The sequence below is a fragment of the Tasmannia lanceolata genome, unplaced genomic scaffold (assembly GCF_043159265.1).
Source record: "Tasmannia lanceolata isolate RefF3 unplaced genomic scaffold, GAP_Taslan_0.1 ptg000002l, whole genome shotgun sequence".
Lineage (NCBI taxonomy): Eukaryota > Viridiplantae > Streptophyta > Magnoliopsida > Canellales > Winteraceae > Tasmannia > Tasmannia lanceolata.
Window position 1 is genome coordinate 58,807,168 of NW_027518679.1, and position 18,083 is coordinate 58,825,250.

The 18,083-nt window shown below is 40.0% G+C and overlaps 2 protein-coding genes across 2 annotated transcripts; both read left to right on the forward strand.

Annotated features, from left to right (window-relative positions):
- The first annotated feature begins 2,333 nt into the window (after positions 1-2,333).
- LOC143881615 (myosin-binding protein 7-like) lies at positions 2,334-5,674 on the forward strand. Its single transcript, XM_077384807.1, has 4 exons — positions 2,334-2,595; positions 2,746-4,300; positions 5,316-5,362; positions 5,455-5,674. The coding sequence occupies exons 2-4, from the start codon at positions 2,912-2,914 to the stop codon at positions 5,555-5,557; spliced, it is 1,539 nt and encodes a 512-aa protein (XP_077240922.1). The 5' UTR covers positions 2,334-2,595; positions 2,746-2,911; the 3' UTR covers positions 5,558-5,674.
- A 275-nt stretch (positions 5,675-5,949) lies between these two features.
- LOC143881607 (Pentatricopeptide repeat (PPR) superfamily protein) lies at positions 5,950-9,516 on the forward strand. Its single transcript, XM_077384793.1, has one exon. It carries the CDS (start codon positions 7,575-7,577, stop codon positions 9,438-9,440), a length of 1,866 nt encoding a protein of 621 aa, XP_077240908.1. The 5' UTR covers positions 5,950-7,574; the 3' UTR covers positions 9,441-9,516.
- Positions 9,517-18,083: the final 8,567 nt, after the last annotated feature.

The window sequence follows — 18,083 nt, forward strand, 5'->3', positions numbered from 1 at the left end:
GGGTCCAACTCCTGGTCGGGTTGGGTTGAGGGTTTGGGCAACCCGCCCTGCGTGAAACCCAACGTTTTTTTATCGTTATTTTTTTGTAAGCTTAAAAACTCGGGCCGGGTCGGGCTTGAAAAAAAAAAAAAAAAGGGTTCCTCAGGTCGGTTCGGGTTGGACCCAACCCAACCCGACCCAAGTTGCACTCCTAGTCAAATGTCATTGAGGCGACCCGGGTCGGATTTGGGTTGGAAAAAAAGGGTTCCTCAGGTCGGTTCAGGTTGGACCCAACCCAACCTGACCCGAGTTGCACTCCTAGTCAAATGTCATTGAGGAAGAACTTAATCTGATGATCCTTGGCGCTTAATTCATCGAGCAACATTTAGACCCTGTTTGTTTTGGATTTTGATTACTAATTAAGTCCAAAATTGGTAATAGAACTCAAAATTAATGGTAAATTTGAGTCTAATAATCAATTATGGACTCACAATCAGTTCTCAAAATCCAAAACAAACATGGCCTTAGGGTTCTGCGAAGAAGAGCTAAGGCCTTGTTCATTTAAGATTGTGACAACCGATTTTGAGTCCAAAATCGGTTGGTCATAGTCTTAAATAAACAAAGTCCTAGATCGTTGATTTTTGGAATCAATTGTCGTACGATTGAGATGTTCATTTGGGATGAAACCTAGACCATGTCGGTTGTGTCGTGGAGTTATACATGATCACTGGTCTTGATTTCCATCAGCGACTAAATTCAAGTAGATCACATATAGGAGTTCTAAACTTGTACTGCCAAGGCAATTATGTTTATTTTTTTATTTAATTGATCACCATCAGATCATCTAGATCCTAGGATTCCTAGGCTTAGGGCAAAATCGTTGTAAATTTTTATTCTACGTGTAGCGACTTTGCAAAAAGGGGGCAAATATATCACTTCCCTTTTATAACCTCGGCCATCTTTGGTAAGCCACAAAAAATGGTAGTTTCTAATTGTCAAGAAATTATATAGAGATACATTCACTACATGCACTGGGAAAAAATAGTTGGCCTACCACTCTGATGATCTAATCTCTTCATTCATTGATCCCTATTCCATGCCTGAAAATTTCATCTCCATAGGATGATCCTAACACTTCAATTTGTCAATGTTTCTATACTTTTATTTTTTAAACTTTTCGAGCCATCCATTTTTCACCAGTAGGATGCTTATTCGAAGGGACTCTCAAGCAAAAAAAATGCACTTTTTGGATTACTTGATTTGTTTGTTTTCCAAAGTAACACTCAAATCCTTAGAGATTACCAGACAACAAAAAGGTATAATAATTACATGTCTTGTAACATGTCGTCACTTCTTTTTCCATATGAAATATCTCAATAAAGCTAAGATCTCACAGTAAATCATCATCATCATCTCTCTCTCTCTCTCTCCTGGTTAACCTGCATCCAAACAACGTAAAGCTAATGATTTTCCCAAGGTTTACATGACATCGAAAATCCCGCCCCCATTCATAGATTTTACTTCCCTAAACATGGAGATCAACGAATGAATGGATTAGATCACCAAGTAGGTGGGTCCCACTGTTCCCTTTTCCCCAAGTTGCCCCACAAAGTTATCAGGTGGAAACCATGGTTTTAAATGAAATTGGAAATTTCGGGTTTCGTTCGAGACTGAAACTGAAATCACGAATACCCGAAACGGTCACTTATTTCGACCAAAATTTAGGTTGAAATCGTTTATCTCCAAATTTTCAGCTGAAATTTAAGGGATTTCCCCAAAAAATCTAGATTTCTGTTAATATTTAATCTTATTGTACGACCTAAGATATATGTTGTCAGGATTTCGTCGGATTTTGAACAAAATTTTGAAATTTAGGCCAAAATTTCAATTTCAGTTTCAAAATTTCAATTTCAGTTTCAATGAGAATCAAAACGCATTCCAAAACTGAAATTTGAAACCTTGGGTGGAACCACCAACTTTGGTGGAAGTAGGGTGTTTTTTTTCAAAAAAGTACGGGGGCGGAACGTTTAAATCAGGCATGCCAGCATTTTATTTTTAATTTCCCTTTTATTGAGGTCACTGATATTGGCACTGCTACATTTTGATAATTACACTAACTCATATTGTCTTTTCTTTCATTTTTTGATAATTTGCACCAACCCATCTTGTGTTTTTTGGAAATTGTGATGACCTTTGACAGCTGGTTACGAAAATACAAGACAAGGTGATTTAGCGCAATTATCAGAACATGATAGTGTCAATATGCCGCGTCGGACAAGCGCCTGCCAATCGAAAGACAGAGAAACGAAAACCACTTTTCTGTTTTATTATTTGTTAAAAAAAAAAAACTGCATTTTCGGAGCCTCTTTGTTGGAACAAGAGGAAGAGAAAAATTAGGGAAAAGAAAAATTAGGGTTTGAAACCTCCCTCTCTCCCTCGCGCATTCTGCTCTCCTCAAACGCCACTCCTGATCCATCCAGGTCTGATCGTTTGCAGGTCTGCAGATCGCAAAACATTACAGCCATTCTCAGATGATTTTTTTTTTTTTTAAAGAACCGTTGAAAAATCTTCGAATTCTTGCGTTTTTTCAATACCTTCCGAGAGCTACGATTCCAGGTATGTTCTCGTGTACGCAAAAGTAGAGATAATGTCTTTTGATTTATCCGTAATGAATAGCAGCTAGGATATTTTTTTCGTCTTCTTTTTGTTCTCTCGATGAAAAGTTTCTAGTTTATTTATTTATTTATTTATTTATTTCACTGTCAGAAAAACGGAATCTCGGTTGTTCGAATAGGGCAAGGAGGGTAAATTGAGATTTTCTTGGAGAAATTCGGTTTAAGAGCCTCAAAGCTAGAGTTTGGAGAGGATTTGAAGCTCTGTGAAGAAGAACATCTGTTTTCTAGGGTTTCAATTTGATGCCTGGTATCATTTCATGGATTCGGAATCGTCTCCTCTTAAAAACTCGGTTAAATGTTGTAGCTGCCCTTGCAGTTGCTCCCTGATAAGTTCATCGGCCACATGGCATCGATCTGTAAAGAGGAAATCTGAACACATCTCTTATGATTCAATCAATTCTGATTTGTCGGTCGCTCGTGTGGAGATAGAGAACGAATGCATTGTCTTGCGAGAGACAGTGAGTAGTCAACAGCAATCAATTCAGGAGCTGTACATAGAATTGGAAGAGGAGAGGAATGCATCATCGTCTGCGGCCAATGAGGCGATGTCGATGATATTGCGGGTACAGAGGGAGAAAGCTGAGGTTCAGATGGAAATGCGTCAATTTAAAAGATTCGCAGAGGAGAGAATGGCGCATGACCAGCAGGAATTGGAGGACGTGCTTTATAAGAGGGATCAGGTCATGCAATCCCTTACTTGCGAGGTTCAGGCGTACAAGCATAGGTTGATGAGTTTTGGGTATGGAGAGTCTGAGGTTGAGGTCGTGCCGAGCGGTCACATTCGAAACCAGAGTGCGAGGGAGAACTCTGAAGTCCAATTTGAGTTCCCCGCTTTTGAGTACCCTCCTCTGAAATGCAATTCGAATGAGACACCAGTTTATCCTGATTGTGGTTTTGGCAATGATGAGCCTGTCGATCAAGAGCAATATGCTTTTGGGGAAACACCCCGTGCTTGGGAACAGTTGGAGAATTTGGAGTGTAGGATCTACCAGTTGGAAAGACATCCTAGCCACAATCAAATGGATGGGGATTTCTCAAGTACGAGGGACTTTCTAGAAAAGGTAGTAGTCGGACAGTCACCCAGGTGGCCAAGGCATGGGAGAAGATTTTCTATCGATAGTTCTAGTTCTCTCCCTTGTTTGGTTAAAGAGGCTGGTCAAGACTGCAAAGTTGAAACTCCAGGACCTGGTAGCAACCTTAAAAAGATGAAGGACTTTGTGAGTACAGAGGACGACACGATGCTTACCTTTCCGGGAATGGCGGATAATGCATCCGATTTTGGAGACGACATGAGTGACAGAATTTATACTATTGATTCTGTCCACGCAGTGCCTTACAATGGTGTCAACGAAGTCAAAGTAATTGCCAGCCTCAGTGATGATTATGTAGCCACTCCAAGGGAGTCATTGGGAAGGTTCGATACAGGGGAAACAGATATCAAGAAGCTCTACATGAGGCTTCAGGCACTTGAGGCAGATAGAGAATCAATGAGGCAGGCTGTTATTTCAATGAGGACTGATAAAGCACAGTTGGTATTGCTGAAGGAAATAGCTCAGCAGTTGTATAAAGACATGTCGCCAGAGGAAATGGTGACCGTGAAGAAGTCGTCTCTGTCGGCAAGCCTTTCATTCATGTCTGTGCTGAAGGTAATTTGTGGCTTTTCCAATAATCTAGTTAATTTTTGCAACTGTGTCACTATTGCATTTTCTTGTTCAGTTCATCAATGAATTTTAATTTCTGCAGCTGTTTCTCACTGGTTCATTTCTCTCTTGATATAGTTTATTTCTTGCTCACCAACGTTTTCCGTTCGCCCTATCATAGTCAGCTACTGCAGTTACATAGTTTTTGTTTCTTGTAACTGTCTTACCTCATGCAGCTTAATTTTACCATTTAGGTTGTGTTTGGAAACCTTTATTCACCTGCACTTTTTGGTGCGGTGAACGAGAAAAACTTAAAAAAAAAACAAAAAACTGGAAGATGCCATTCAGAAACCCTGACCCCCAAAGCCCATTTATGTGATTTCTGCCATTTGAGCAGCAAAAAAAAAATAAATGAAATTATTCGAAGCAAATTAGAGTTGCTTCCGAAGTTTTTCATTATCCCACTTCCCCCCATTTACCCGGGGGAGAACGAGAAGCATTTCCAAACAGGCCCTTAGTTCCTTATCTAATGCTATAATCGTTTGGAATGTTATATTGATTCCACAAACACAAAACTTCTTGTTATTTATTTCCTTTCAACATTATAGATATTTGATGTAATGTGTTTTTCTATAGAAAGTTTTTGACCTCTCTCCTCTCTGTTGATTATTTTTTAGCTGCTGGACTCAGCAAAACTAAGGTTCATCTAGTGTTGAGTGTGAATTTAGGAACTTGAGCATATGATTATGCATCGCACGATAAAAGGCCTAACCTTTTTTTTTTGGCAGGCAAAAGGCCTATTTAATATTGGAATGGGTACATTTGTTGATATATTGTGTGTTGTGTTCATCTAAATGCATTAACCCTGAGTACATAATGAAATGCCTTTGGGTGGTTTATATGATGACTTGCCGCGATCTGATTTTCTGCACCATGCGCAGCTACATATCATACTTCACTTTGTTGATAACTTCTTTTTTCTAGTAACTTTACCCTCTTCTCTTTCTTTTTGCTGTTCCAGTGGGCTGTGTCATTCGTTTTCTGGAGAAAGAAAGCACATCGAAGCAAGTAAGTAATCATGCATTCATTTTAGCTCATGATGCTTTCATTGCATGTATAAATCTGAAAGATGATGACCTTTTTCTAAATATTTATATCAGGTATATGTTTTGGCTATCAAACAACAATGTGGGCTTACTATTGCTTTTAGATAAGTCCCCATATATGAGGCGGTGGAGATGTCTTACAAGAGGGCAAGTGTGAATGTTGTTTTTGACCTCCCACTATCTGAGTAAAATCTCTGAAACCTATGGTCATTTGTGTAAATCATCAGATGGATATCAATCACAAGCTTATAGAAATCCATTCTTTCTTGCTTTAGTGTGACTTTGGAGTTGAAATGTTCTACACTATTGAGCATTCCTTTTTCCGTATTCCCGGCTCCGGCTTGAAGATTTCTACATGAGTTTTATCAGTAAAACTTGGATAAGTTTATATTTGGTTGCTCATTTGATTTGTAGAAATGAAATTAGGTATGTGCTTACCATTAAAAAAGAAATGAGGCATGTGCTTATGCGCTTACCATTCAAAAAAAGGAGGTGTGCGCTTACCATTCAAGAAAAAAAGAAAAGAGGTATGCGCTTATGATATCCACACGTGTATATTAAATTGATGTTTGCTTCCCCAATTGGATTTGCTATCACCATTCGTTATAATTGAATCAAAGCTTTAAAGCTTCATACCTTTATTTTGAGAAAAGTCGGGAGATTGAATTGGGTTAATTATATGGTTGGTTGCTACCTTTTGAATAATCTGCTTATCGTCAGTCAGCGAAAAATGTTAAGGTTTGTCGTGTTTCTTCACGTTGTATCTCTGCTACTTCTCCATTCATCGTTGGTCATGTTCTTCTCATGTTGGTAGTGATTAAATGAATCATTTCAAGCTTGCTCAGTTTTATTTACTTTCAGATTACTTTTTTGATGTGAGGATAACATTTCCTTTGAATAAAATGATGGACTACCAAACTTGTTTATCTTCACATACAAATAACTATACTTTTTTGGATGTGAGGATAACATTTCCTTCGAATAAAATGATGGACTACCAAACTTTTTTATCTTCACATACAAATAACTGTACATATTTCCTGGAATTAGTTATTTGACGGGGCTTGCCCTATTTAGAAAGATTGATGTTAGCTTCCCCAATGATCAGTTTGGGACTCAAACTCGATTCTCAAAATCCAAAGTGAATATGGCCTTTTGAAAGATTGAAGCTCTATATCTGTACATTTTATATAGGCTACTGAGATCAGCAAAGCTGTGTTTTGATAATGGGAAGACTCCCTTTGTTTTGCAGCTCTCTGATTGGCTGCTGAGAGCTTTTCGGGAATTGTAATATCCTTTGACCGCTGGTTAAACAATGTAAAACAAGGTGAGTACGTACCATTATCAAAACATGACTGTGGATATCAGTCCCTTTAACTAGCGGTCAATGTTTTGGTAGGGGGTAGTTTCTTATTATGAGTTTCACTCTGGGATAGGAGAATTGGAATGTTTGAAGCGTGATATTTTGTACTCCCTTGTTTTGATATTGGAAAACCCTTCTCTCTTCATTTTGAACTTTTGCAATTAGCTGTTGAGAATTGTAAGAGTCAATGAGAGGTGTAAAAAGAAAAAAGAGGGTAGCAAATATAATGACAACTGAAACGGAGACCCACTTGAAAAATAATCATCGACTTTCAAGGCCAATATCATCACTCTGTTTGTCCTTCATTTTCAGGATAGACAAACAGAAGACGTGTAAATGCTTGGAAAGTGAGTGGAAATATCATTTCCCATTTAGAAAATACATACGGGTTATTAAACTGATCTGTGAAGGAAGAATATCAGGGGTGCAAAAGTGGTGGGACCCAAAAATGTGACAATTTCTAAATTCTTCAGTTGGGCTCAACCTCATCGTAATACAGAGTGGCATGCCCAATGCACTGCATCTTTTGGTTGATCCTAACATCCAAGTCTTGCTTTGTTTCTCCCATGACCAAAATGTCATGCCAACCGTCAAATCCTAACATCCAACAATGTGTGTTTTTATGTCCTTGGAAATGGACGGGTCAAAAACCAAACAAGGTAACGGTTCACAAATAAGAAATACACATTTTTAAATGTTGAGATTGTATTGAGTGGTGTGATTTTTGGGTCATACGAGGTTCAAAGCAAAGTATCAACTGCCATTTTCCTCCATTCAAATCAAAATCATTCTTCAAAATTAAAAGTAAGCCATGAACAGTAGCAGCTCGGTTGCGAGAACACTAAGCTCAAAGAACCCAAAGCTCTTATTTCTAGAAACCTGCTCAAACCTCATTCAGCTGAAGCTAATCCATGCTTACATGATCAGAGCTTCTCTCATCCACGATGTATTTGCTGCCAGTAGGCTGCTCACCTTCTTCACAAAACTGGAAGAACCCAATTCAAACTCCCTATGTTACGCTCAACGGATCTTTTCCCAAATTCAAAATCCAAATCTCTTCATTTACAACTCCATGATCAGAATATACTCCACCAGCAATAACCCACAACACTCCCTTCAATTCTTCAACAAACTACAGCACCAAAATCTCATCCCTGACAATCTAACATTTCCATTCTTAGTAAAATCATGCACCCAATTCGCTTCCCTCGAAACGGGGAGGCAAATCCACTGTCAGATTATCCGTTTCGGGTTCGATCCTGACATATATGTGCAGAACTCTCTAGTTCACATGTATGCAACATGTGGTGATATGGGGACTGCAAGCAGAATTTTCTGTCTAATTTCCCAATTGGATGCAGTCTCGTGGACATCCATGATTGCCGGGTTTAGTAAATGTGGTAACGTCGAATCCGCACGCCGGATGTTTGACAGAATGCCAGAGAGGAACATTGTGACATGGAGTACTATGATCATTGGGTACGCTCGAAAAGGCTATTTCGAAAAGGCTGTCGATCTGTTTCGTATTATGCAGTCTGATAATGTAATGGCTAATGAAACAGTCATGGCTACTGTGATATCTTCATGTGCTCATCTGGGTGTTTTGGAACAAGGGGAAAGAGCCCATGATTATGTTATGAGGAACAATCTTACTGTAAATATGATTCTTGGTACATCGCTTGTGGACATGTATTCTAGATGTGGAAACATTCATAAAGCTATTCGGGTTTTCAAAGAACTGCCCGAGAGGGATGTATTGAGCTGGACGACTGCAATTACAGGTCTTGCGATGCATGGCTACGCAGAAAGGTCACTCAAATACTTCTCACATATGGTGAGAATGGGGCTGACGCCGAGGGACATTACCTTCACAGCAGTTCTATCAGCTTGCAGTCGCGGGGGGTTGGTTGAAAGAGGCTTCGAGCTTTTCGAGAGCATGAGAAAAGATTATGGGATTGATCCAAGGTTAGAACACTATGGATGCATGGTGGATCTTCTAGGCCGCGCGGGGAAGTTAGATGAAGCTGAAAGATTTATACTCGAAATGCCAATTAAGCCTAGCTCACCAATTTGGGGGGCATTGCTCGGAGCTTGTAGAATTCATAAAAATGCAGTAATTGGAGAAAGGGTGGGGAAGATTTTGATGCAGTTGGAGCCAGGCCACAGCGGGTATTACGTGCTCTTGTCGAACATCTACGCACGAGCTGACCGATGGGATGATGTTATGGATTTGAGGGAAGTGATGAAGGAAAAAGGAGTGAAGAAGTTGCCGGGTTACAGCCTGATAGAAATGGATGGGAGCGTCCATCGTTTCATAGTTGGAGATAGATCCCACCCAGAAATCGAAAAGATTGAGGCAATGTGGGAAGAGATTGTTGAGAAAATAAGAGATGTTGGTTATGAAGGGAATACATCAGATGTACTGTTTGATATAGATGAGGAGGAGAAGGAGACTGCGCTGCGTAGGCATAGTGAGAAGCTTGCTATAGCATTTGGGCTGATGAGAACAGGCCCTCGCACAACAATTCGGATAGTGAAGAACTTGCGCGTGTGTGAGGACTGTCATACAGCCACAAAGTTAGTATCCAAGATGTTTGATCGAGAGATGATTGTCAGAGACCGGAATCGGTTCCATCATTTTAGAGGAGGTACCTGTTCTTGTATGGATTACTGGTAAAAAGACTCAAAGAACATCCATCAATGTACAATTTTGTTTATAATTCAATGAGAACAAACAGCCATCTTCACTTGTGTCTCCATGTAATGATAAAAGGTTTTCAAACATGTCCTAGTAACTAAAATTGGATTATCGGCAGACACTCAAATTGGATTAGCTAGTTTATAGGAGCTGAATGTTCTTGCCCAGATTATTGGTACAAAGGCAGACAAAATCTAACAATGTAAACTGTATTTATCCCTTTTTCCTTTTTGAAAAATTGAGATTTTGTAAATGATATAAAGTATAATTACAGAAAAGAGGATTGCCACAGTTGTTACAACCTGATGGGGTCCAAAATATACGACCAACCGGCTGTTGACACGTGGCCCTCACAGGGGCCACTGCAAAGCCAACACCTGTCCTCTGCTAGGTATGCTGCCTGGACCAATCAGGGACTTCCACCAACACCTGTCCTCTGCTAGGTATGCTGCCTGGACCAATCAGGGACTTCCACCAGCACCTCCTAGGTTCCAACTGCACCTCTTAGGTATGAGATCTGGTCCATACAGGGGCTACCACCTGTCTTGGACAGGTGGAAGGACAGGTGGCTCCGAATCACTATAAATAGCCTTCATTTGTGCTAAGGTGAGGGTTCTGAAAAAATCTTAAATAGCCTTCATTTGTGCTAAGGTGAGGGTTCTGAAAAAATCTAAGACCCTTAGTGTTTTGCTCTGACATTGCTCTGCACTCCTGCTCATACTGACTTGAGTGTCGAAGCGTCCGTCCGGAGTACCACTCCGGGTCGGTCTTCTGACCCTTTGTATCCTTGTCTGTGCCTTTTGCAGCGCAGGACTCCATCAGCCCTCCAGCTGTGCCCCGCCAGATCAGCCCTTCCATAACCTGTTACCGATTTTAGACCTAACACAACCAAAACAAATCATGCATATGGACAGCACATAGTACATTTCAAAGGGAGAGTCCCCAAAAATAATCGTATCGATCTTCTTCAAAAAACTTTCAATCTCCCTCAATGTAGACAGAAATATCTGAGGAGCTTAGTTCTTGAGAGATTTGATCACCAATTAACATTGTAAACTGTGTTTATCAGTTTTCCTTTTAGAAAGAGTGAAATTTTATAAATGATGTCAAGTATGATTATGGAAACGAGGATTGCCCCAGTTGGTGCAGCCAAAACATATCATGCATATGGGCAGCACATAATACATTTCAAAGGGAGACAGTCCCCCGAAAATATCCATACTGATCTTCTTCAAAAAAATTTCAATCTCCCTGAATCTAGAAAGAAATCTCGGACGGGCTTACTTCTTGAGAAATTTGATCACCAATTCAGGGTCAGCTTCTCTCCACCCCAGAGATTCTTAAATTTTTTTAAGAAAAATAAAAAGAATCTCTCATGACGCTTAACTTTCCTGTCTATAGCATCACAATGGTCAGGTGTTCTGGATAAACTTTAACAGTTTACCCCACTGATAGGAAAAAATAATAATTCCATAGCTAGCATAGCACTGCTCCTCCCCTGGTTACTCACAGCCTGGAAACTCCTAACAACTGGAGGAGCTTCCAATGATACTTTCTCTCTACAGGTAAGGTGCATAGGTGTCAAGTTAGGAGTCAATTTCTCATATATTTTGCTGAATGTAACCTTCGAGAGGGAGAGGATTCAATATATTTCTCATTTGACGAATTGGGACCTGGTTTTTCTTCGAATTAGAGCCAAACTTTTCTCAAAACCCCTTTATCTTTTTTTTTTTCTTTATTGGTCGTTATAGGTTGGTATCAGAACCAACTTCTTAGCCTGTTGTGTTTCTCAAAACGCCCTTTATCTTATTCTTCTCTTTATTGGTTATTCCAAATTGGTAAAAGCAACTTCTTGGCCTGTTAGGTCCCTTAAGCAGAGGATGAAGATCGATTAATTCCCAAAAGGAGGATGAGATCAAACTGATTCAAGAGATGAAGAGTTATAGAGTAAGATCCTTGAATATTATGAAAATAATTTGAAATCATTGCAGAATAAGTATCAAGTGGATGTAAATCTGGTCACACAGGGGAAGGAAGTGCAGTTTAATGGTGTGATTCATCGGGTCAACAACAAACACCTGCTGAAATGACTAATCCTATGATTCAGCCCAGATATTTCCAAGGTTTGATGGTGAAGATCCTGCAAGTTGGATATTCCATGCTGATAAATTTCTTAACTTCAATCATATTTCCGAGGATCATTGAGTGCAGTTGGTTTATTTGCTTTCTAGAGAGAGGACGTACAGTAGTACTAGTGGGTGCGTACGAACTAAGGAAGCTTAACATGGAAGCAGTTTAACGAGGCAATTATTTCTTAGTTAAAACATACTAAATATTCAGATTATGCAGAACTCAAAAAACTTAAGCAGACATTTTCATTGCGCGAGTACCAGGTTCAAGCAATTACGTTGGTTTAGGAGATAGCTCTTGCTCGTCTGCAAGGTGAGAAGCACATGTTTCTCTGCAAACAATTAAGCAAAGAGTGGACGAGGGAAGGGAAACCAACCACACCAAACTATGTGATGAAAAACTTCTTTCCATGTCCAAAACTTCTTTTCTCTTCATCTTTCCATTTCCTCTCAAAGAGTTTTCTATACTCCTTTCTCGTGTTCTTAACCTTATTCCTCACCTTTTTAGTGAAGTGAAACCACCAACTTTTATAATGCCATACTTTTTCAAAACCTCGTCATGCAAAAGCCTTTATTTCCCACTTTTTATCTTCAATCCCCTTTCGAAAGAAAGAGACCTCACTTCTACAACTTGTAAACCACTTTTCCATAAAAGAAGAAGAAATGATATCTACAACCCCTGTTTTGGCAATGCCATTCCATGCTCCATTAACCACTTTTCAGATCGGCTAGCATCTTCGGAATTGGGAGTTCTTCCAGCCTTTCAAATTTCAGTGCAAATTATAAAAGTATAAAGATTGGAGTGTCATTATTAAAACAAGAAATTGTGGACATCCATTCTCCAAAAAAAAAAAAAAAAAAAAAGCTACTCAAATGAAACTCTATTTTGGTAAATAAAAGATAAGGGAAAATTAAATAAAAGTAATGTGTATATATATATATGAGAAAACGGTTCCTACACATATGTGTAGAGAGTTCTCTACACACTAGCTTAAAATACAGTGGGGGCCCACATTGTTTGGGTGATCCAAGCCATCCATTTTAAAGGCCCTCGCATAGATAGGGTGTCTACAAAAAATCAGATCCATAGGATCATCCCAACCCTACGATTTGTGGAGGTAAAATGGATGTCTTTAAACCTTCACAAATTAGTCCATTTTTTGCCTCCACAGTTCGAATGGTTAGGATGATCCTATGGATCTGATTTTTTGTGGACACCCTATCTATGTGAGGACCTTAAAAATGAATGGTGTGGATCACCCAAATAATGTGGCCCCCAATGTATTTTAAGCTAGTGTGTAGATAACTTATCTACACATATGTGTAGGAACCGTTCTCTCTCTCTATATATATATATATATATATATATATATATATATATATATATATATATATATATAGAGAGAGAGAGAGAGAGAGAGAGAGAGAGAGAGAGAGAATATGAGAAAACGGTTCCTACACATATGTGTAGAGAGTTCTCTACACACTAGCTTAAAATACAGTGGGGGCCCACATTGTTTGGGTGATCCAAGCCATCCATTCTAAAGGCCCTCACATAGATAGGGTGTCTACAAAAAATCAGATCCATAGGATCATCCCAACCCTACGATTTGTGGAGGTAAAATGGATGTCTTTAAACCTTCACAAATTAGTCTATTTTTTGCCTCCACAGTTCGAATGGTTAGGATGATCCTATGGATCTGATTTTTTGTGGACACCCTATCTATGTGAGGGCCTTAAAAATAAATGGTTTGGATCACCCAAATAATGTGGCCCCCACTGTATTTTAAGCTAGTGTGTAGATAACTTATCTACACATATGTGTAGGAACCGTTTTCTCATATATATATATATATATAGGAATATACTATGAATATATCTAGTTTGGATCGAGTCACAAAAGACTGGATCCAGTAGGACTCGATGTTACACATATATCGCGTGAACAATGGGGCAGCTGACTTCTTGTCCAAGGCCCACTGCCCTATCAAAGGAGACGACATTTCACTCATTCATATTCCCCCTCTTTCTTCTTGAAGAAATTGTAACAAAAAGATCTTAGTCGTACTTGTTATACCCGATTGTTAATTTGGATTGTTATTCTATAAATACACTGGTAGGGTTCCTGCCAAACCCCACCTTGCCTATAAAAAAAGAATATATGTATATTTATTTTTCAGAATATAATACAATGGAAGATGGAATTATGGTTAAGTGCATGTGCTTCCTGGGATTTCAAATTTTTTTTTTTTTAACTTGTGGTTGATGGTTTCAAATATTATATGAGAAATTGATAAATTATTGGCAAAATTTAGGAATTTGTATTATTATGAATTTTATAAAGTTTATAATGGGAGATAAGAAATGGAAGGTGGTGGCTCTGATATCACTTTGTTGGGACCCGGGTAGAACTCACTCTTAAAAGCTAACCGTTAAGTGGAGGGTGCCCAACTCCTTATAAGCTCTTCTGCATCCTTTCACTTTTTCCAGGATATTTGCTTTTGGGTGGAACCCCAACAATCTTCCCCTCAACGCACAATTAACATGGGAACTACGAGATCTTCCCCAAGGGATTTTTTGTTCATTTCCGAGGCTACACTGGCGTTATTGAGATCTTCTTAATTTGTCCTTGAGGGTACACCAGGGTTACCATGCCTCGTCTTTGATATCACTTTGTTGGGACTAGGGTAGAACTCACCCTTAAAAGCTACCCGTTAAGGGGAAGGTTTCCTAGTCCTTTTAAGTCATTTCACGACCATACACTTTTCCGATGTGGGATCTTTACTTTTGAGTGAAACCATCAACAATCACCCCCTCTGCACCCTCCACACGGAAGAAACGTGAGAACTGTGAGATCTTTTCCAAAGGGATTTTCTCCGTCCCCGAGGGTACACCGGGGTTACATGCCCACTTGTTGGGATCCAGATATACCTCACTCTTAAAAGTTAGCCGTTTAAGGGGAGGGTGCCCAAGTCCTTATAATAAGCCCTTCCACATCCAGTCTCTTTTCTGATGTGGGATCGTTGCTTTGGTCCGGAACCCCAACAAATTCAAGTTCAATTATATTTTGGGAATTGATTTTGGGTTTAAAATTGATTATTGGACTTGTTGTGACTTAAATCCGAGCTGAGGCTTTCAGAGATTGGACTGTCGTGGACGACCATCGAGCACAGAGAAGGCATTAGGGTGCAACACAGGTTGAGTTGGATCGTGTTGAGGCCAACCTTAGCCCATCTTGAGATAGCATATATTCCCTTAACCCTAACCCAACCCAACCCAACCCAACCCAACCCAACCTGAGCCTCGCGTTGAGGATGGTCAACCGTAACCCAACCTGCCTCCAAATCTCTCAACGCTGACCCAGCCCATCTAACTTGAAATCAGGTCGGGTTGGGTTCGGGTTCACCTAGGGCCAAATAGAAAAGTGCAAGAAAAAACATTACCAAAAGAAAATCAAAGAGAAAATTCGAGGAAAGAGGTTGGGTTCGGGTTGAGCTCGACCCAAATCAGACCCCTAATAAGGAAGGCCCACAGTTTGGACTCTGGGGACCCTCTTATGCTCAAGTCAGACAAGACAATAAGTATGAATTGAGCAGGTAAGGCGAGAAGAGCAGATGAACAAAGTGTGAGGGTAGAGAATAAAGTGGGTACCTTGGAGTTTGGTCCTCCCCCCTCCCTTTATAGATTTGGAGCCCAGTTTAGGAAATTTGCCCTTCTTTGCGTCTGCTCGTTCGTGGGGAGGAAGGCCATATGGGTCGGCTCCTTATGTTCTACAAGATCAAAAGCTTAAAATTGTCTAATCACGTGGGTTAGTTGCGCTAAAATATCGTAATAGGGATGGTCAATGACAGCATTTTTCTTGTCAGAATCAGTCGAGTCTAAACCATCAGTTCTCCGCCGAGTCAGTGTTGAACTCACCAGGGTCAGATTTTATGATGGTATATTTTGAGTTTTGTCACGACAAAATACGTAAATTAGAGAGGGACCTTTATCTATTGTACACATGTCAAGTACTGTGCGTGGACCCAATCAGATGAGACAACCTACGGACGTCTGTGAATTACAGCTTTTTTCTTGTCAGAACGGCCGAGTTTAAAGCATCAATTCCTTCCGAGTTAGTCGGTGAACTCACCAGGTCAAGTGTTTATGACTTTATGAAGACGTGTTTCATTCACGACAAAGTAAGTTAATGAGAGAGAGAGAGAGAGACAGGGGGGTATTCTATTGTACAGGTGTCGGAAGGTACGTGTTTTATTACGTACACGTGTGGGCCCAATAAGATGAGATGACCTCAACCGGACGGCTTTCTCTTTTAAGCTCCGTCCTTGTCAAGTGCCTTGCCAGGTCGGCCACAGCCTCTGTTAACGGTTGTTTACCAACTAATTGCTTCCTTAAACCCTAAACTATGATCTTAAACTCATTTGCCTGTTTTCTACTTCCCCAAACTACCCTCTATTTCCTTAGATTCATAAAATGTCAACTCACCCAACGTAACAAATTCTGTGATTACTGGGAAATACACAGACTCAAAAGAGTACAATGATCCGTACCGTTCAGTAGGTGTTCCGTGATATGATAATCCTAACCGTCCAATGTGAGGAGGTTTCTAAACCATCGTTATACCCTTTGAGCAGTCCATTTTACACCAAATATACTGGAGGATTAGGATCATATCATGTGGGAGATTTTTAGGACACAACCTACGCACTATCTGGACTAACAAATAAATGACTCAGATAATTTTAAAAGGTGAGCCCTACCGTATCATGATATAGGGCCAATATATCACCAAATATTTACATCACAAGAGTTTGATATAACAATATATCTGGAATATTTTAAAATAGAGGAAATGAAGTATGTGCAGTTGCACAGATAAGCTATCTGTGCATGGCTGCACAACCATAGTAGGGGCCACATTTTTTGTGGGATCCAAAGCATTCATTTGGAAGGCTCTTCCATGGATAGGGTATGTACCAAAAATCAGCCCTATAGGATCATCCTAGCCCAATCAAAGTTGGAGAGGAAAATGGACAGACGTTGTTTCTGCCCATTTTTTCCCTTCACAAATGGCAGGGTTAGGATGATCTTAAATGGCTGATTTTTTGTACACACCCTATTCATGGAAGGGCCTTCCAAATGAATGCTTTGGATCCCCCAAAAAATGTGACCTCCACTATAGTTGTGCAGCCATGCCATGCACAGATAGCTTATCTGTGCAACTGTACATACTTCATTTCCTCTTTAAAATATTCCCAATATTTTTTCATTGGATGGGGTCCTAATAAGGTTGAAACTTGAGTCGAGTCCAACCTGAATGCGACAGATTTAACCCAATTTCGTCTCAGGTTGGGTTGGGCTTCCCTTGATTGGGGTTGGGGAAATCAAACCCTAGTTAATTTTGAGGCGTAGGACTGAGACCTTAGGCTGGACCCCTCCTAAACCTGATCACGCTCCCCTAATTTTGTTGTGATTTTATTGCGATCATTTATTGTGACCTGAACTCGACCGGGACACAATATCAATTTTTTTATTTTTTTTTGGTTTTACTCCGGGCCAACCCAAACCCAATCCGGCTCGATTTAAAAAAAAATTGGGTTAGAGGCGTAGGGTTAGGGTTGGGAAATTTAAAGATGGACCGGGTTAGGGCTCCTGCTGTGAGATTAGCATTCCTCCCTTTATCGGGGACATCAAACCTTTATCAATAGGTGGAAGTGGAACAATGTTAATCCATGTTTTTACTAGGATGTGGATTCCTCCCTTGTACATTTTTTGCTGCCATTCAATTAAGAGGGGTATTTTCGTCATAGAGACAAGGTTAATACATTTTACCAGGATTTGGTCGCTGTCCTCGTCTTTCCTAATTTATAACCGTTCTCCGAGAACGAACAAAGGAAAACGTCGAATAAGAGATTATCAGTTTCCACGTGTCATGTTTTCGGTGGGACCACGTGGATACCCTATCAACAGCACCCAACTGCACAGACAGCGCCTTCTCAAGCGCCCCAAATATCTCCTTTTGGACTCTTCCTGTGTCCACTTTTATGTTCAACTGCACCCACTAGCTTTCCATCTGCAATGACCGATATACCCACCCCTCACCCTTCCACGGTTCCACGCCAAAAATAAAATAAAATAAAAACAGAAAAAAAGAAAGAAAAAGGATTGTAATTTCTAAAGTGTGAAAACTAGGGGTGTAAATTGGGTCTAAACAATTGAATTAACCGGAACCCCTGATCCGATTATAATGCAAAAGTTCAACCCGAATTCCCAAAAATGGACTCGAGTTGAACCCAGTCTTGTTACTAAATCAACCAAAATCAAGGATCCATTGTTGAATCAAACACGATTTTAGATTTAAAAAGCTTTTGAAACGAGGTTGGTTTTAATTTTCGATCGAGGATAAACTCCTGCACGCGGAATGGGCTATCAATAGGGCCTATGGCGAAACAAATGGGTACACCATACCATGTAGGGGTGCAACTCGGGTCGG

Coding starts and splice junctions, on each gene's coding strand:
- LOC143881615 (XM_077384807.1), top strand. CDS start 2,912: ATGGATTCGGAATCGTCTCCTCTTAAAAACTCGGTTAAATGTTGTAGC. Junction 4,301..5,315: donor CATTCATGTCTGTGCTGAAG/GTAATTTGTGGC, acceptor TTGCTGTTCCAG/TGGGCTGTGTCATTCGTTTT. Junction 5,363..5,454: donor AAGAAAGCACATCGAAGCAA/GTAAGTAATCAT, acceptor TATTTATATCAG/GTATATGTTTTGGCTATCAA.
- LOC143881607 (XM_077384793.1), top strand. CDS start 7,575: ATGAACAGTAGCAGCTCGGTTGCGAGAACACTAAGCTCAAAGAACCCA.